At 38.4% G+C, this 19,791-nt stretch overlaps 3 protein-coding genes across 4 annotated transcripts; all 3 read right to left on the reverse strand.

Annotated features, from left to right (window-relative positions):
* Window positions 1-631: 631 nt before the first annotated feature.
* LOC133863307 (pentatricopeptide repeat-containing protein At1g80550, mitochondrial-like) lies at window positions 632-2,678 on the reverse strand. The gene is made up of 3 exons (XM_062299253.1): window positions 2,622-2,678; window positions 1,713-2,026; window positions 632-1,211 (listed from the first exon to the last, which is right to left on the reverse strand). Exons 1-3 carry the CDS (start codon window positions 2,676-2,678, stop codon window positions 632-634), a joined length of 951 nt encoding a protein of 316 aa, XP_062155237.1.
* Window positions 2,679-5,641: 2,963 nt separating this feature from the next.
* Window positions 5,642-8,120, reverse strand: LOC133864242 (putative UPF0481 protein At3g02645). Its single transcript, XM_062300528.1, has 2 exons — window positions 7,121-8,120; window positions 5,642-6,552 (listed from the first exon to the last, which is right to left on the reverse strand). The coding sequence occupies exons 1-2, from the start codon at window positions 8,057-8,059 to the stop codon at window positions 5,800-5,802; spliced, it is 1,692 nt and encodes a 563-aa protein (XP_062156512.1). The 5' UTR covers window positions 8,060-8,120; the 3' UTR covers window positions 5,642-5,799.
* A 3,434-nt stretch (window positions 8,121-11,554) lies between these two features.
* LOC133864898 (pentatricopeptide repeat-containing protein At1g80550, mitochondrial) lies at window positions 11,555-18,933 on the reverse strand. Of its 2 annotated transcripts, none has more exons than XM_062301333.1 (3): window positions 17,130-18,933; window positions 15,276-15,365; window positions 11,555-11,717 (listed from the first exon to the last, which is right to left on the reverse strand). In XM_062301333.1, the coding sequence occupies exon 1, from the start codon at window positions 18,801-18,803 to the stop codon at window positions 17,463-17,465; it is 1,341 nt and encodes a 446-aa protein (XP_062157317.1). In that variant the 5' UTR covers window positions 18,804-18,933; the 3' UTR covers window positions 11,555-11,717; window positions 15,276-15,365; window positions 17,130-17,462. The 2 variants fall into 2 exon arrangements, with proteins under 2 accessions (XP_062157317.1, XP_062157316.1); XM_062301332.1 differs by having other exon boundaries at window positions 15,276-15,374.
* Between the last annotated feature and the right edge of the window lie 858 nt (window positions 18,934-19,791).

The raw sequence follows: 19,791 nt of genomic DNA on the forward strand, positions 1-19,791 counted from the left end.
CTGGAATTCATCCGGAAAAAGTATTGCTCCATGGCACACTTGTAATTATTCATGGCATATTAAATTACAAATATGCCATGGAACAGTACTTTTTCGGACGAATTCCGGAAAAAGTGCTGCTCCCTAGCATCACTCATCCAGAAAAGCCTCTCAACCATTAAATATCTGTAAAAGTTTCAGGTGTGTAGAATTCATTTAACCACTCAATATATTTATGAACGGGTGAGTAGATGATTTCTATAAAAAAAATAATAATAATAATAAATAAATAAATAAAATAAAGGGATGAGTTTTATACCTAGGGCTTGTGTAGATGATGTGAATATCCATAAGCTGGAAAGCTCTTTAACACCTTTTGCGTAAAGGGAACAAACATCCACTTATAGAACAAGGCCATCCCAAACAGTCAACAGATCACCCATTATAGCAGTGAACTCTTTCACCTTCTAGCTAGCAGTCTTTCTCATGATCATGAGGCAGGCATACCCACCTTGCATGTCTATGCAAACCATCATCCCACCTATTAGGTACCATATTTTTCCCAGCTACAGATTCTGGATTGATGCAGGCACATCTGTCAGATCCATGTCTGCCAATTACATATTAATACCAACCTTAATATATCTGCTTCTCACAAATCCCTGTCAAGAGAATGAAGAGATCCTTCGCTCTGCCCCAGCTCAGCCCTTGGTTTAGCTGAAAGCCCTTTTGCTAACATCTCTTCATCATACTTCCGGGCCATATCTAACATTCCTTTCTCCACCAAAGCATCAATTAAAGCATTGTAAGCAGACTCATCCGGACTACACCCAAGTTTCTCCATATTCTTCCATACAATAAAAACTGGACGAAGAAACCCCCATCTCCCAAATTTTCTCAGAAGCATCACATAAGTGTCCATACGTGGATGAACCCCACTTTCAATCATCCTATCAAACAGTCGAAGAATCTCCCTGGGCTTCTCAAGACTCCTGAAAATGCAGTTGTATGTAATCACATCCGTTACACAACCCCAGTCATGCATTCGATCGAGCAACTCATAAGCATTTTTATATCTCCCATTTTCACAGTACAGCTTTATAATTGTATTATAAGTCACAACATTAGGCTTACAACCCAAGTCCCTCATTTCCCTAAATACCCGAACTGAACAATCCACACCCTCCGAAAGACCAATAGCACGAATAACCGTATTATATGCCACCACATCCCTATAAAAGGGGGAGAAAGTCCTTCAGAATATAAACCATCTTCCACAATATCTTCAACAGCCTCTACGATAGAAGAAAACATGATAATAAGATTAATAATTACACCATAATGAGAACTCCAACGTGTATCTCCAGGTCTCTTTAGATTCATTTCTTGATTTAAGTCACGACCAGTAGAAATTTCATTATTTTGTAGTGCTTCAACAACTTCAGCAATTCTTTTTTCACGAAGTGTGTCACGACGCTTGCATGATGCTCCAACAACATTAAAAACACTATTAACCAAGCTAAAAAAAAGTTGCAATTTGGATGTGATTTTTAGCAACAGCAACTAAAGTCAGTTGAAACTGATGTGCAAAGCAATGAACATAATAGGCAGATGAGTTTTCATTCAAAATATGTGTTTTAAGTCCATTCAACTCACCTCGCATATTGCTAGTTCCATCGTATCCTTATCCTCGCAATCTGTTAATACTTAAATGACGCTTGATAAGTACTGACTCAATTGCCATCTTCAATACTGCAGCCGTGGTATTGCTAACATGTGTAATGCCTAAAAAACGTTCAATCACATGGCCCTTCTTATCTACATATCGCAAAACAATTGCCAATTGTTCTTTAACAGATATATCATGAGCTTCATCAACTAGGATAGCAAATGACGAGTCTCCAAGATCTTTAAGAATAGCATCTAGAGTTTCACTTGCTGCAGCATTTGCTATTTCTTTTTGAATGTCCAGTTTAGTCATTTGATGATTTTCAGGAGCATTTTCCAAGACTACCTTGTCAATTTCTTCATTATGTTTCGCTAGAAACTGCAACAATTCACGAAAATTTTATTGATTACTTGAGTTTTTAGATTCATCATGGCCACGGAATGCTAATCTTTGTTGCTATAAAAAGCGAATACAATCAACTGATGCATTCAAACGAGTTCTATAGTCCCTTTTCTGTTGATCTGATTGCTTGTCAAAAAGTGTTATGATGCTTTGTTTCTGATTTAACAAAGCTTCACATCTTCGTCGAGCTTGATTATGTGCACTATTGTGAGCCTCCGCATGACTCTGTAACTTTTCTCTCTTTTTCCAATTTTTAAACCCTTCAATAACAAATGAGTCTCCTCTTGCTTGATTTCTAGTGTCCAGTCTGAAGAGATAACAAAACAAGCAATACGCAGCATCTTTTAAAATGTTGTATTCCAACCAATCAGAATATTCTTCAAACCATGCTGGATTAAAACGACGCCATGTTTTTTTCAAATTGTGTTTGTGAAAAATTATGCTCAAATGGTTGACAAGGTTTTTTTTTTTTTTGTAGATATGCTCTTCAAATTTTGTCTCTATCACTAGGATGGTAATCAGAAATTTTTTTCCTTAAGCCAGGATCGGTTGGCATAATTGCTAAATTTACCTCAATATGAGCTCGTTTAAAGTTTGATTTTAGCTCAATTGAATCATTGATTTCCATAACCTTACACAACTACAATTATATATTTTATACAATTAATATATGAAACCAAAACTATAAGTCTATATATATATTCCTAAACAATTAAGTATAAAAACAATTATAAAAAATAAAAAATAAAAAGCAGTCTAAATATAAAAAAATAAAAAAAAATAAAAAACAATAAATTCAAAAGAACAATTCAAATATAAAAAGCTTAAATCTTAATCAAAATATAAGTTAAATACATATTTACATACCTGATAGGTAGGTTGAACTTTGAAGTTTGAAGGTTTATTTGAATGGATGAACCTTAATAGTTGAGCAACTTAGAAGCCTGATCCTTCTCCTCCTTCTCCTCTCTTTGATATCAGACTATCAGTGATTTCAAACTTGCTCGAAATTTGTTATTGTGTTAAGTTTAACCAAACATCCGCCTGAAAGCCTTAAATTTTCAAAATTTCTGAATGAGATTTGACACTCACACGGCAAGTTACGCCAATTGTCACAAGGGGCTTGTTTGGCAAGGGAATTAAAATTTTCTCTTCCCCTCTTCACTTATCCCAAAAACAATCAACTTCAAAATATTCTAACTTTATATCACATCAATAATTTTTTTTATTATTTAAATAAAAAAATTCACTATAAAACAAAATTTTTTCACTTTTATATACAAATTCCTTTTACTTTATATCACATCTATCACTTCCAACTCCCACTATCAATATCCCTTCCTTTACCAAACAAGGTCAAGCTGTCAAGCAAATTGCACTGTTAGACTGAGACACGCACGTCGTCCAGATTTCCACAGGGCCACAGCTGCCACACTAATTTATGTATATTTTTTTTTCCAAGCAAAGAATTCAATTCATTTGTTTTTTCTACATTAATTAAAACCAGTTATCCGAGTATCCCGGATACCCGGGTCCCCGGGTTTTTTGTTTTCAATACCCGGCCCCGGACCCGGGTATCCGGGATACCCGGGTATCCGGGATACCCGGATAACCGGATAAAACCTGTTATCCGATCCGGGTGACATTAAAAAATAAATAAATAATTATTTTGGACTTATTTTAGTATTGGACCTACTTTTTTTCAACTTCATTTAAACTTTTTTATACCAGTAATGCCTAGAAGCAACACTAGAAAGCTTATGCAGTGCTTCATTGGAGCTAGCTTCCATATCTTTCACTGCAGTGCCCGAGCTTTTATACTCGAACAAGAAGGAGAAAAAAAAAAAAAAAGTTAAATGTTTTTGGTTTTTGTTAATGAAATAACTATAAGTTACATGTTTTTGTTAATGAAATAACTAGAATATGCAGCTTTAGAAGAAGTATTTCCCAGCCATAATTCTAAACACGAACCTATAGCCTATAGCCTGATGCACCGTGGTTCAGAAGAGAGATTTAGGAGCCACTCTTCGACTCTTCCTTGCCAATTGGTGTCACTTTTGTAAAGTGCAACCATACTTTTGACCGATTCATAGCTTGTGGTTTTTTTTGGAGGGATCCAATTCGGTTTGCAAGGAAGGCGAGGAGGTTTCAACATTTGTAGTTGGAGGCTTGTCATGTGACTCATTGACATTTTCCATAATAGGCCTAGTTGAAGTATAAAAACAATATTACACTTAATAGTACTAACCATACAATTAAGAGCCATAATAATATAAAACAACATTAACAACATAATAATACAAAGTTTCTTGCAGTCATATTCATCAATAATATGAAGAACATGCATAAGTTTAATTGTTTTTTAAAAAAAAAAACCCTAAATTTCAAATTGAACTAGCATTTTTTCAATACCGTTTACCCACAAAACCTAAAAAATTTAATGTAGTGTATGAATCATAATCCGTCACGCAATAGATCAGTTTATTTATTGTCGTAGAAGACCCATACCAAAAAATGATGCAATTTTTTTTAAAAAAAAGTCGACTATATTAATATCAAACAGATTATCAAGTAGATGAAATATCATACTTAAAAATAAAAATAAAAAATAAAAAATTAGAGAAAAAAACCTGATCTGACTATCTAAGGATTTCCTTCAAATAGACAAATATCCTTCAAATATTTGTTCGTTATGCTTCAAAAATACCAAATCTGAATAGAAACAGAGTGAACGTAAAGAGTGAGCGACGGGTTAAAAGAAGAACTAAGAAGAACAAGAAGAAGAAGGCTGGACCGGCTGGTTACCTAGTAGGCGGCGAGTCGGCGAGGAGTTGGCAACGGTCGGCGAGGAGTTGGCAACGGTCGGCGAGGAGTCGGCAACGAGTGGCGAGCGGCTGAACGAGTGAAGGGTAGACTTTTTCAGTTTCAACGTGATGCGGTGAATCGGTGATGGAGAGTGAAATGGAGAAAGAGATGAGATGATTCAGACTCTCAGAGAAGTTGAGCGGCGGCAGAGTTTTGATTTTTGAATGGATTTTTGTCTGAAGGTGAACTTGAGCGGCGGCAGTGAGCAAAATTGAAGGGTCTTTGACTCTTTTGAGTTTTGATACTTGAATTTGATGATAGGGCAACAGAGTTTTTACGAAAATGACGAAATGCTCCTCCCCCTTCCTAAGCCGTGTAGTTTTGGGATAAAAGGGCAGGGGGTAATTTTTCTTTTTTTAATTAATTAACCTATCCGGAGCCGGGTACCCGGGTATAACTGGGGTTTTTTGAAATAAATACCCGGCTTCAACTCCGAGTACCAACCGGATTTTCCGGTTTCCCAGAGCCGGTTAATGCCCGGATCCAGTTATATCCGGTCCGGATTTATACCCCTGTCCTTGTATAGTTGACTTGATTGCTAAAAGAATAATGCTATGTACTATAAGTATATTACACTCTCATCTCACTAGGCCAAGCTGATGTGTCTGTACCCTTCAACCTTTGAATTTATTTTTTTCTTCTTTTGTTTTTAAATAAAAATTGATGGACACTACAAAATTGAAACGCCGCCAAACTTGCTCTAAGAAGATAAAGAAAGTGGTGTAATTTTCGTATAATTACAATCTTTTCCACAAACTTGGAATACAATCTTGTCATCATGACATTCCCAAATTATTATTCACCCCCAAAAATGAAAAATATACAAATAAAAAAGGCAAGCACCAACCAATATATATATAAGAACAGCTAAGAGCCTAAGAAGCTCATAGGACTGTGGTCTTGACAGGAAGAATGCGAGCGCAGCTATAAACCGAGCAAAACGATTGCAATGTCATCAAAAGCAGGAGAGAAATTGCAGCAAGCAATGTGAGAAACTGCCAAGAACCAAACACGTAAGCCTTCATAAATTTTCCAACTTTAACCCTCCATCTACGACCGTGATACTTATTCACATCTTCAATCACCTTGTCTAAAAATGGCACTTTTGTCAATCTGATGGAATTGCTCATTCCATTCCACAGATTTGCCACCTCTCCATCGCTCTTCAAACGGTTCAAAATGATCCCTTTCTCTCTAAGCGCTTTCACGTCCTCCTCAGTGTCAATAATCCCATTCATTAATTCGGCGTAACGCGTAAAAACCAACGGCCCTGATGCATTCGAAGCTTCATATGCTACCAAGTTTCTCAAAACCACCTCCGTGTTGATATCTAAACTGACTCTGGGGAGGTAAAATGTGAATGTCTTGGCGTCAAAAGCAACGGTTGAGATGCTACCGTTTGTGGGTAAGAAACGGACGCCGGAACTCGCGAGCTCAGTCACAGAAGGGATTGAGATTTCCTCCACCAGCGGTGGTTTGTTTGAACTTGAAGTCTCATTTGCTGGCTTGGCTTCTTCTTTATCTTGCGAGGAAAAAAAATACTCCACGGGTTGCTTTAAGATTGAGAATCCCGGAAGCTTGGAGAGGATTGTCCATGGCAATTTTAGGATGAGTTTTACGGGTCCAGATACTAATACCTGTAACAATATAAATTAAATGATTATATTTTTACTAAACCAACATATTTTTTTATTTTTACTGAAAGAACTTTTTAAATACTAAAAATATTTTTTAAGCTTTTCAAAACAATCTCAAACGGGTTTTAAGAGCACTAGCAGTAGATTTTCAACCATTTTTCTTATATTTAGGGAACAAAACTACTTTTTGCTTTCCTATAAAAAACATACGCCACAATAGATTCCCTTATATTTCCGTATATCAATTAAATATTATTTTTTTACTCTTATTTTATTCTTTTTCTCTCTTCCCTATATCAATTAATTATACTTCTTTTATATTAAAATAATACATAGGGAATGAATAATAAACATGTATACATAGAAAATTACTATTCATTCTCAACCCCCTCATCTAAATATAGGGTATCTGCTGTGAGAGGTTTTTTGATGTTTTTTATAAAATTTTCCCTAAATATAAGGAAGGGAACCAATATAATGTAACTGCTACTAGTGCTCTAAGTTTATATATTATTTTTTATCAATCTAAAAAACTTTTAAGATAAATAGTGATTTAATTAACAATTACCTTCTTGATAAGAAGTATTGGGCCACGGTTTAATTTTGAAAGTAGCTTCCAAGTCTCATCCAGGAATTGTTTCACGTAACTGGAGTCTGCGGAAGATTTCTTCTCCCCTTCCATGCCTTCATTCAGGGGCTCAACTTCGATAATTATCTCCGGTGGTTCTTCCATTTTTGGCACGACCATGTCGTACAAAAAGTCTAGCAAGTGGGCGGCCTTTGAGACTTGAATCTTTGGTGGGTCTTCCATGAGCTTGAAAGGTGAAAGCTCTTTGCATAACCCCATCAACATTGAAAGCAACATGTCGTCGGCAGACTCTGGCGACGAGAATTGGAATGCTAACACTTTCCTCAATACAAGTAAAGGGATTTGGTTCTCAAGCATTATCATATCTCTAAGAATTGCATTATGTGCCGACTTCGTCCCGCCATAGTCCACCAAGTGTGACATTCTAGAGGAAACTTTTGTCATCACTTTTCCTTTTTCCATGGCGTAGATTCCAAGGAACTTGAGCAAGAACGATGCATCGACGGCCATCATCCACGCCAACGTTTCGCCATTGAAATCCAAGTACTTGTGATAGCATGCTCGGATCCTTGGCTCAAGCTTTATCAATTGGTCAACCAGATTTTGGAACTTACGGCATTGGAGTTGCTTTTGAGTGCTTCTTGCTGCCGCTAGCTTGTACCTCTCCATCTCATAGAGCTCCGGACGCAAACAGTGGAAAGGACCAAGAGCAACTTCTTGTGGAGTATAAGAATCTGGATCACTGGCAAGAAGGGCTTTGGGGACATTGAAGATGCACACTGGGGCTTCAGCAGCAGGATCATCATCCTCCTGCACTTGTTCGAGGGCTTGACGGATCTGAATCACCCATCGAATCTCATCAAATTTGGAATAAGATTGAGAGGATGATGAGAGTGTTGTGGGTTGGGGTGAACTCATGTTGGTTTGTTAATCTAAGAGAATTCGAAGCTTTTGGTGTATTGAACGATGAGGGAGTTAGTAGAACAAGGCTTTTATTGACATAATTCATCGTTAATCATGAACTATAATATATAAACAAAAAAGAAGCAATGCGCGCGTTTCTCACGTTTGTAGTAATTTAAATCTCGGAAGAATATTTCATTATCAAGAGTCGCCTACTTTTCTCTCTTTCCAGCCATATTAATCAGAGAATGACCAGGGGTTTACTATCTTACAAGGGAAGGCTACATGTGTTAGGTCATAGGTGTGCTATATATATGCTTGAATATGCATATTTTTTTTTTAAAAAAAAAAAAAAAGGTGCTGTATATATATGGTTGCGATAAAATATTATATATAGGTCAAATATAAAATCATCCTTTTCTGACATTTACCTAACACCATACAAAAAAGAAAGCATGCACGCATATGGGTCCAACCCCATGAGGCACATACACGATGAAGCCTCGCATCACATAAAGAACCCACATGGGACAGCGAAAAGAACCAAATAAATAAATTGGTCTTACTCCAAGGTAATTTAGAAATCATTTATATATATATATATATATTTGGGCCCTGTTGAGTCGGGTGTTTTTCGGTTGAGGAGTGCTACACATCCCAAATTTTTTTCCCAAAATTTGGTTCCCAAATGATGTGTCACAATCTCATGTGATTTATCATTTTGGGATATGTGTCATCATCTCATGGGATGGTGACACATCATTTGGGAACCACTTTTTGGGATAAAAAGTTGGGAACTAGAGCATTTCCCTTTTCGGTTGGGAGAAAAGTACAAGAAAGGAAACGACAAGTTTAGAGAAGTGATTCTTTGCGCCATCTGTACGTATCATCTCTATTACTGGTGTGAACTCAAGTTTTGGACACAAATGAGTGACAATTGTGCAATCAATTTGTTCAATATTATATAGTTGTTCTTTTCAAAGGTTCACATAAGTTTTATGACTCGTTTAGGGCGCAAAATGGATATTCAATTAAGAAAATGAATAGCTATAACAAAAAATCGAAGAAGGTAAAATTGAATAGTTATTCATATTCTTTAGTTTGATAACAACACATATATTCTTAATAAGATTGAACTAAAATTACTAAAATACTCAATTTTATTTTATTTATTTTAAAAAAAAAAAATGAAACCTAAGGAATGGGTGATTGGCCACCCATAACAAAACCTGGGATGGTGCGACTATAACAGCTCGCTCCAAGTAGTATAATATTGTCCGCTTTGGGCCAGGTTCGCACGGCTTTATTGGTGGGTTTTATCCCAAAAAGCTTCATACTATTTAGAGAGAACATGCTCTATATAAACACATCCATTTTCTCACACCTAGGCGATGCGGAACATCACAATTAGGAGTGAGCAAATCCCCGCAAAACCCGCCCCGCCCCGCAGAAACCGCCCCAACCCTCCCCGCAGAGCCCAAAACCCGCACCCATGGTGCGGGTTTTGGGGCTGTTTTTGGCCCCCCCCGCGCGGTGTGGGGCGGGTTGCAGGGGGGACCCTTGAATTTTCTCGGGTCCCCGCCCCGCCCCGCACCCGCCCCCCAAATTTAAAAAAAAAAAAAAAAAAAAAAAAAAAAAAAAAAAGAAGGAAGAAAGCGGCAGAAACAAAAACAAACGTTTCTTACTTCTAACCTAACCCTAAGTCCCTAACTTCTAACCTCTCTTCTCTAACTCCCTGACCTTACTTGCGCCGCAGCCCCCCCTTACTGCCCACTGCCCAGTAAGCCGGTAAGCCCACATCACTCCGTGGCTCCGCCAGACTCCTTCCCAACTAGGAGTTGGAAAGCTCTACCCAATCCCCCCCCCCCCCCCGGTTACGCGATTGCCCCTGCTGCTTTGAAGAGATCCCTCCCTGCCAGCTGTCTTCTCTGAAATGGAGGAATCGATCAGAGCCGTGGAAGAGATCGTGAGGTATAGGTTCAAGGAAAAGGCGCTCTTAGAAGAGGCCCTGACCCACTCGTCCTACGCAGAGGAATTTGCCTGGATGCGTGTATTCTGGGCTTGTAACGGTTAAAATTTGCTTAGAATTTGAGCAAAAAAATTGCTTGTTACTTTTTTCAACGCAAGTGGTTTTGTTTGATTTTTATAGGTTCAAGAGTTTGCTGATGCAGTCAGAGAGGAAGATGATACGGTTGTGTATGGTGGATCGGTAAAAGCCCCGAAGATTCTTGCCGATATTGTAGAGTCTGTGGCGGCTGCTATATACATTGATGTCAATCTCGACCTGCAAAGATTCTGGGTGGTGTGTATGTAACCCTTTTTTCACTTCATTCAAAGAAAAATATGATCTTGGTTTTTCTTTTCTTTTTTCTTCTTGTTTGGAGCTTTTCCTCTCTATCTGTTTAATGTATGTCTTCCTCTGTTTGAATAAATTAAAAGGCATTGTTTGTTGTTTATTGAATCCGTGTAGATTTTTAGGGGTCTGTTGAAGCCTATTGTCACGCTAAAAGACTTGCAACAACAACCACAGCCTGTTACAATGCTGTTTGAGTTGTGTCAGAAGCAGGGTAAGCAAGTTGACATTAGGCATTGGAGAAAAGGGGCAAAGAATATTGCTAGTGTATATGTCAATGGCAGGTTTGTTGCCTCGGGTTCTTCTGAGCAGAAGGAAATCTCAAAGCTTAATGCAGCAAAGCAAGCTTTGAGTAAGTTATCGCAATCTAAGCCCACTAACACTGGGACGTTTGAATTTTCTGTACGGAGCGATGGGTCATTTGAGATTGAAGGAGCGAAACAAATCTTAAATGAGCTTTGTGGCAAGAAAAAGTGGCATAGGCCTACTTACAGGTATACTTATCAAAAAAAAAAAAAAAAAATTTGAACACAAGGGGTAATGGGTCAAAACCCGCGGGGATCCCCGCCCCGCAACCCCGCCCCATCTACACCCGCCCCGTGCGGGTGGAGGGGGTTTTCTTCGGGGTGCGGGTTCACTTTGGGGAACCCGCACCTCTGCGGGGCGGGTTCAAAAAATCCCCATCCCCGCCCCCCCCCCCCCCCCCCCGCCCCATGCTCAGCCCTAATCACAATCACTCGTTCTTAGGACCCAATGTCCCTGCTAACGACTTTCCTAGGCTTGTGTACAATCACCACCCCCAAATATGCTTTGAGCGACCACCCCCGAGGGGCTTTTGGGACTGATCCAGTGATTTACAACATATCTAAGACCAGCCCACAAAGCGTCAGTCTAAAGCTAGACTCGCTGCAATTTCACAAAGATTTTTCTCTGTTTCTAAAATCACGTTCGGAAGAAGTTGTTCTAGGAGTATGGTCTTGTCGTTGATGGGAAGGACCACAATATAAGTGATGGCAACTTCTTGCACAAGCATTGATGAGCATGGTGTCAGAGGTACATGGTTGTAAATTGTAATGCCCTCCAGGACATCAGCAATAGAAGAATAATGTTAGTTAAGCTTTTCTTGTGAACCAACTTTCTGTATAAGACTCACCAGCTATATAACTTCAGAGCTTTATAAGCTACCTACACTGAGTGACAGTCTTTTGAGTGGAAAAACTCTTGTTAACTGAATCCTCCTACATATTACAGCTGCTTCTTCTCAGGTATTCCTATTCAGATTCCTCTCTCCGGAAAATTCTCTTTTACCTTTCTCCAAATCTGCAGAAAAAGTCAGGGAGTACAGTATGAGAAATCAAACTTGCAGACCAGAGACTATCCGAACTGATTTTGCAAAGGAACACAAGGAAGAAGAGGAATAGTTTCAGATGCTCGCTCACAAGAGCACAGAAGATTCACCTGAACTTTTTTCTTGTACAAGCTTCACCTGAACTATTACTCATCTTTATGATGATCATGGTAATAGAGTTGAAGATATTGGTCGTATTAAGGAAGTAGCTGTGGAGTTTTATGAGAAACTCTTGGGTTCTTCGTCTTTGGATTTCTCTGATTTACATATTGCTAGGCTTAAGGAGTTAATTTCTTCTGTCATTTCTTTGGAAAATGCTGCTGTGTTGAGTAAGGAGGTTACTGCAGAAGAAATCAAAGCTACTCTTTTTAGTATGAAAGCTAATAAGGCTCCTGGCCCTGATGGGTTTTCTGCTGATTTTTTCAAAGCTTCCTGGAATGTTGTTGGGGAAGATTTTGTTGCTGCTGTTAAAAATTTCTTTGACACTGGATTTCTTTTAAAAGAGATAAATGCCACTATTTTGTCTTTGATTCCAAAGAAGCCTAATCCTTCGGGTATGGGTGATTACCGTCCGATTTCTTGTTGTAATGTCATTTACAAGTGCATTACTAAGCTTCTCTCCAATAGAATGCTTTTGGTTCTTGATTCTTTGATTTGTAGAAATCGGTCTGCTTTTATTCCTGGAAGAAATATCTATGCACCTTGAAAATTGATTTGATGAAAGCATATGATTCGGTCAATTGGAAATTCATTATTCAGTGTTTGGTTTGCTTTGGATTCCCGGAGAAATTTACTAATTGGATAAGGATTTGTATTACTTCTCCTAGATTTTTTGTTTCCATTAATGGTACCCTTGCTGGTTATTTTAAAGGTGCTAAGGGGCTTAGACAAGGGGATCCTCTTTCCCCTTATCTTTTTGTTCTGGCTATGGAGGTTTTCTCTAAGTTGATGCTGGAATATACAAAGGAGGGTTCTGGTTTCAAGTTTCATCATCGTTGCTCTAAGCTGCAAATTACTCATTTATGTTTTGCTGATGATCTTCTTATTTTCTCTGAGGCAGATAAGTTTTCTATCTCCATCATCCAAGCAACTATTCGGGAGTTTGAAAGTTTGTCTGGTCTTAAGGCAAATCCTTCTAAAAGCTCTATGTTTTGTTCGGGTATTTCTTTGAGTTTGAAGACTGATTTACTGAATAGTTTGCAGATGAAAGAGGGAAAGTTACCTGTTAGATACTTGGGAGTTCCTCTGATTTCTTCCAAGTTGTCTGCAAGTGATTGTAAGTCTTTGATTGATAAGATTTCTAATCGGATTGGTTCTTGGACTTCTCGGAATCTTTCTTTTGCTGGGAGATTGCAGCTGTTATCTTCTGTTTTGTATAGCTTGCAGGTGTTTTGGTCTGGGATTTTTATTCTTCCTAAACAGATCATTCATGAGATTATTCAGAAGTTTAATCGTTTTCTTTGGAATGGTAAAGATAGTGTTTCTGCCAAGGCTAAAGTGGCTTGGAGTGAGCTATGCTTTCCTAAGAAGGAAGGTGGATTGGGGTTCAAAAATTTGGAGGTCTGGAATATTTCTTCTATGCTTAGGCATATTTGGAATCTTTTTGCTTGTGCTGGCTCTATTTGGGTTGCTTGGATCCAGACTTATTTGTTGAAAGGTAGGAGTTTCTGGAGAGTTAAAATTCATTCTGATTGCTCTTGGTGTTGGAGAAAATTGCTCAAACTTCGGGAGTTTGCTAGGAAATGTATTAAGTTTGAAGTTGGGGATGGTAGCAATATTCATTTGTGGTATGATCAGTGGCATCCTTCTGGTATGTTGATTGAGAAATATGGTCCTCGGATTGTTTATGATGCTAGTAGCCGGTTTGATTCCAAACTTAGTTCTGTTTTGAATAACAGTATTTGGTGTTGGAAGCCTGCTAGGTCTGAGGCTCTTGTGGAGATTCAATGTCATCTTCCTGATGTTCCTTTAGGAATTGTTGACAAGCCAGTGTGGCATATTGCTCGTAAAGGTTCTTATGCTTGTTCTGACACTTGGGAGTTTTTTAGGGATAAGAAACCTGATGTTGTTTGGTGGCATTTAATCTGGTTTCCCTTAGCTATCCCTAAGCAATCGTTTATCCTCTGGTTGGTTGTTCAGAATCGCCTTACTACGGGTGATCGTCTTCTAGTGTGGGGATTTCAGGAGATGTTAATTGTGTTTTTTGTAGACATGGTGTTGAGAGTAGGGATCACTTGTTTTTCGAATGTAGTTTCAGTTCTCGTATTTGGCTTGCTTGTTTGCAGCGTTGTCCGTTTATTGATCCTCATTCTGATTGGCAGAGCTTGTTGGATGATGGTTGTATTCATTGGAAGAAGAAGACTTTGGCTGGGATTTTGTGTAGGCTTGTTTTCAGTTCTGCAGTGTATAATATTTGGCGTGCTAGGAATGAAGTTAAGTTTCAAGGGCATCCCAAATCGGAAGAGCAGATTCTGAAGTTGATTTTTTGGGAAGTTCGGAATAGAATTTCTGGCTCAAGCAGGTTTAATAAGACTAGGGAGAATATTAGAATTTGTCAATACTGGAATTTAGATTGTTCTGTTTTGCATTAGTTCCAGTTTTGCTTGTTTTGTTGGTTTTGGTGTTTTTGTTTCTTTTGTTCTGTTGGTTTTGCTGCTATTGAGATATAGCTAGCTTTGGTTGTATTGTTGTTTCTTTGTTCACTTTGGTGATTCGTTGTTGTTAATAATATTGCTTACTTATTCATCAAAAAAAAAAACTCATGCTAGCTCCCATAACAATTAACAAGGTTTGTGCACTCGAAATTTACAGGGTGTCTTCCTTTTGGGTGGGATATATTCTACTATGGGGTTACATGATAGCTAATTAGCTACATAACTGTGCAATGCTAGTTCTTCTCTTCAATGAATTCCTAGAGCCCCTGAGCATGCCTACCTAGCCATCTTAAGAGGCTAGCCGTACTAAATAATTTAATGTCAAAAGAGAAGGAGAAAAATGAAACAAGAAAACTTACTATATATTCAGTGATAAACATGAAAATGGAAGCGAATTCCCAGCTGAATCAAAATGTGGGCAAATATTCTTTATCAATTAACAAATTGAAATATTAAAAAAGCAGAGTCTTGCCAAGAATTAGAACAAAATTACAAGATGAGATCTGAGATTGCAATCCCATTTAGAGTTCCAACTTCTAGTACTTTCCATCAAAATCTCAGCAGATGCTCATAGAATCATACAATCTTTCAACGGAACCAAAAAAGTCTTTATAACTTTATTGATACACCCATGAGCAGATATTTCAACATCTAGATAGACTAGATTCATCCAGAGAGGATAAAAACTACATTTCTTCAATGGTAAAAAATAACAGTAGGTATATATATATATATATATATATATATATATATATATATATATATTAAATGTGTTAATTATTAAACACTTATTTGCCTCGGTAAATATTTATACTATTTTAATATATATGATAAATTCAACAACACATAAACTGAATCACTAAGTTAAGCACATACAATCGTCTCCGAAGCTGCTTGAGTGCTGGGCGTCCCATCCCTTTTTGTGTGGGTTGTCACAAAAACTTTAGCTCGAGTGGGTGGCGTCCGCTTTAATATCTCATACGAAAACAAAAAATATAAATTAACCAAAGTTAGTCATGAATGTGAGAACTTGAATTCAACAAGAAATTCTATATAGTCTTACTTTTTACACTGACACACAACAAGTCTGTAAAGTAAACAATAAGACCCTATTACAAATTTACAACTATAGGTATTGATACATTATCTGCAGCCAGAGCCGAGTTGAGAGATTCAACTATAGGTACTCTATTAGGTACACGAGCACTAATCTTCTCTCCATGCCAAATCCATTCAGTGTAATTAGGCAAAATTCCCCTTCCACCAGTCAAGTGGTCATATACTTCTTCTGGCTGTAAGCTCATGTTCAAGCCACACTCCTTGCAGTTCACAAGATTGGCAGTAAAAAATCAACTAAAGCTTAAATTCTGCGAAATCCACCTATGCATTTTTCTTTGATATATTCTCTGGAATTAGAACTCTAAAATAAAATTGCTCCACTTCTCCAGCAAACAAACTTCTCAAATTCATTTGTTCCCAAAAATGCTAAATAGTTAAAAAAATAAAAAATAAAAAATAAAAAAAATACTAATATTTATGTAACGACCCAGGAAAAAGCATTAGCCACATCTGCGCTATTACCCTAAAAAGACTAGTCAATTTGGAGTTTCCATATAATTTCTTATAAAGCCTAGTTTCACTGAATAACTAGGCAATGTGAGACTTAACATTAATGACTATCTTTATAAAATCACTTACTCTATATGAATTACTCATCTTCCCAATATGGGACCGAAATGTTACAAACTCCCTCTCTTAAACTCATAACGTCCTTGTCAGGGCCACATCATGCAATGCTCCAGAATCACATGGCCTAATGTTACTAGATGGCTTTGATACCATTCGTAACAACCCAGGAAAAAGCGATAGCCACATCTGCGCTTTCACCCCAAAATGACTAGTCAATTTAAAATTTTCCTATAATTCCTTATAAAGCTTAATTTCACATAATAAGTAAGCAACGTGAGACTTAGCATTCATGACTATTTTTATAAACCACCAACTCCATGTGAGCTACTCATCTTCCCAATATGGGACCGAGGTGTTACAATTTATCTATGTTAGTTACAGATAATTTTTTCTAAGCTAAATTTTAAAACCATTCCACTCTAGAACTAATCAGATATAATATACAAAAAGATAATAGAAGTTAGCAACAGATAATTTTCTCTAAGCTAAATATTTTTTTTTTTTTAATAAGTAATTGGCCCCAAATGGAGGGAGAGTGAGATATTTGAATTAGTGACCTCCGCAAGCGCGGTCCCAACCAATTGAGCTCTAAATATGAAACCTCTTCATCTCCGAAAGTAATCAAATACATCGAGAGAAAAGAAAAGAAAAAAAATGCAGTATCTGAGACAGAATAAGCAAAGAACAATCTTGCAACTAGCAACAATTTTACAACCTGCAACAATTCATCCCTATCATATCCACAAAGGCTAATGCTAGGGAGCAGCACTTTATCCAGAATTTATCCGGAAAAAGTATTGCTCCATGGCACACTAGTAATTATTCATGACACATTAAATTACAAATGTGCCATGGAGCATCAGTTTTTCCGGATGAATCACTAGCATCACTCATCCACAAAAGCCTCTCAACCATTAAATATCAGTAAAAGTTTCAGGTGTGTAGAATTCATTCAACCACTCAATATATTTATGAACGGATGAATAGATGATTTCTAAAAGAAAAAAAAAAAAAAAAAAAAAAAAAGGATGAGTTTTATACCTAGGGCTTGTGTAGATGATGTGAATATCCATAAGCTGGAAAGCTCTTTAAAACCTTTTTCGCAAAGGGAACAAACATCCACTTATAGAACAAGACCATCCCAAACAGTCAACAGATCACCCATTATTGCAGTGAACTCTTTCACCTTCTAGCTAGCAGTCTTTCTCATGATCATGAGGCAGGCATACCCACCTTGCATGTCTATGCAACCCATCATCCCACCTATCAGGTACCATATTCTTCCCAGCTACAGATTCTGGATTGATGCAGGCACATCTGTCAGATCCATGTCTGCCAATTACATATTAATACCAACCTTAATATATCTGCTTCTCACAAATCCCTGTCAAGAGATCCTTCGCTCTGCCCCAGCTCAGCCCTTGGTTTAGCTGAAAGCCCTTTTGCTAACATCTCTTCATCATACTTCCGGGCCATATCTAACATTCCTTTCTCCACCAAAGCATCAATTAAAGCATTGTAAGCAGACTCATCCGGACTACACCCAAGTTTCTCCATATTCTTCCATACAATAAAAACTGGACGAAGAAACCCCCATCTCCCAAATTTTCTCAGAAGCATCACATAAGTGTCCATACGTGGATGAACCCCACTTTCAATCATCCTATCAAACAGTCGAAGAATCTCCCTGGGCTTCTCAAGACTCCTGAAAATGCAGTTGTATGTAATCACATCCGGTACACAACCCCAGTCATGCATTCGATCGAGCAACTCATAAGCATTTTTATATCTCCCATTTTCACAGTACAGCTTAATAATTGTATTATAAGTCACAACATTAGGCTTACAACCCAAGTCCCTCATTTCCCTAAATACCCGAACTGAACAATCCACACCCTCCGAAAGACCAATAGCACGAATAACCGTATTATACGCCACCACATCCAGCCTTATCCCCTTCTTCTTCATCTCCTTATACAATTTCACAGCCTTCCATGGCTTCTCACTTTTGCACATTATATCCATGTATATGGAATATGAATGCAAATCTTTACGAACACCTTTTTTATCCATCTCTTCCCAAAACTCCCTACACTTACTCCACCACCCCATCTTAAACCACCCGCGAAGAATCATATTATGAATCTTCGTATTATTCGCATTCACATTGAACTTCTTGTTCTTCCCAAAACACAAGTCTTGTGCCTCAACCACATGCTTGTACTCGCATAACGCATCAATAAGATTAAAAAACGACGTCTCATCCTTCAAATCAAACTCTTCTAACGAATCATACATATCTAGAGCTTCTTTAACTAAATGAGCACATATATAGCGCTTAAACATTATGCGAAACGTTGTGTGGTTTGGCCTCCGTAATGGGTTTTCTTTCATTTGTCGAATCAAGTCCCAAGAGAGTTCGAATTCGAAGAACTTACCAAAAATATCGATCATACGATTGCAAGTATCGGTGTTGTGTTGGAAATGGAACTGGGTTTTTACCCAGTTGAAGAACTCGAACGCGCGCTCCCAATCGTTGCAGTAGGAGGAGAGGGTCTCGCAAACAGTAGTGGGGTCTGAGAGGGCCTTTGAGGGGTTGGAGTGCAAATCTGAAATGGGTTTGGTGGAGAAAGATTGAGAGGATGAGAGGAGGGAGTAGGTGCGAGAGAGAAGAGGGAAGAGGTTAAGGCGCCTGGAGGCGATCGGAGAAAGCATTTTTTGTTTCCGAGTTTGTTCTCGGTGCCGAAGGTTTGCAAAACAGTGCGGTTACTGGTTAGGCTTTTTGTCAGCTAGCTCTTCCGTTTCATTCGAAATCGACTAGAGCATCCTTGTCCAAAACTCAAAGCCTAAAATCCCATTAGACATGGAAGTTCTCATAAATGCTAGTCATTATAATCATAATCCTTTTCTACAATTAATATTCAAAACTAAACAAACCAACCCACAAAAGAAAAAACTAAACTTTTAGAGAGAGAGAGACCTCTGTGTGAGTTGTTTTCGCCATAGGAGGCGTCTCACGCCTCCCCCTCTCGGCACTGGTTTTGTCCCCGAGCCTCCGTGGGCGAGGGTGATTTTTGTCCCCCTGGTTATGTTTCCAGTGGTGATTTTTTCCTCCCGGATCTAGATCCGGTGGAGGTTGTGTCATTTTTCTTTGTTTTGTTGTTGTATGTTTGGTGCAAACAGGAGATTTCTAGTCCAGGACCGTGGTGAACAGCGGGTACTAGTGGTTTCCTGCAAAGATGTTGTCAAAGTTAGATCTACAAGACTCGGCTGGAATCTCTCCGACAAGGACCTTTCTGTTGTGGTCGACGGCCTCCTCTGGTCATGTTGGTCACTTGAAGAGCCCGTGCGGTCGTTCTGGTTTTGATGCGTGACTAGCACGCGCCGGGGGTTTTATTTCTCTGTTCATACGCGTGTGGGTCACCGGTCACTTATCCGGTCTCGGATAGTGACGATCTAGACTCTTGAAGGTTGTCCGACGCAAGGGGGTCCCCGGTGAAGGTGCGTGCTCATCACGCTCGGCTTTGGCGGCGGTTCTTCCGGCTCTTGTTTTCCGGGGGTTTTCTGTTTGTCTTAGTTTGTAAATTCACGTCTTTGATTCACAGTCTACCGTAATGGTAGCTGCTTCAAGCTAGATTTCTAACTTTGTGGGTAGAGAATCTTTTTCTCTACCTACTCCGACAGCCTTAGGGCTTTGTATTTC

Source organism: Alnus glutinosa, chromosome 3 (genome assembly GCF_958979055.1).
Source record: "Alnus glutinosa chromosome 3, dhAlnGlut1.1, whole genome shotgun sequence".
NCBI lineage: Eukaryota > Viridiplantae > Streptophyta > Magnoliopsida > Fagales > Betulaceae > Alnus > Alnus glutinosa.

Excerpts from the sequence above, each read along its gene's own strand:
- LOC133863307 (XM_062299253.1), bottom strand. The coding sequence starts at position 2,678 with ATGGAAATCAATGATTCAATTGAGCTAAAATCAAACTTTAAACGAGCT. Across the intron at positions 2,027-2,621 it reads TTAAACGAGCTCATATTGAG|TTTCTAGCGAAACATAATGA; the intron begins GTAAATTTAGCA and ends GAATTGTTGCAG. Across the intron at positions 1,212-1,712 it reads GTATTGAAGATGGCAATTGA|GGATGTGGTGGCATATAATA; the intron begins GTCAGTACTTAT and ends CCCCTTTTATAG.
- LOC133864898 (XM_062301333.1), bottom strand. The coding sequence starts at position 18,803 with ATGCTTTCTCCGATCGCCTCCAGGCGCCTTAACCTCTTCCCTCTTCTC.
- LOC133864242 (XM_062300528.1), bottom strand. The coding sequence starts at position 8,059 with ATGAGTTCACCCCAACCCACAACACTCTCATCATCCTCTCAATCTTAT. Across the intron at positions 6,553-7,120 it reads CAATACTTCTTATCAAGAAG|GTATTAGTATCTGGACCCGT; the intron begins GTAATTGTTAAT and ends ATATTGTTACAG.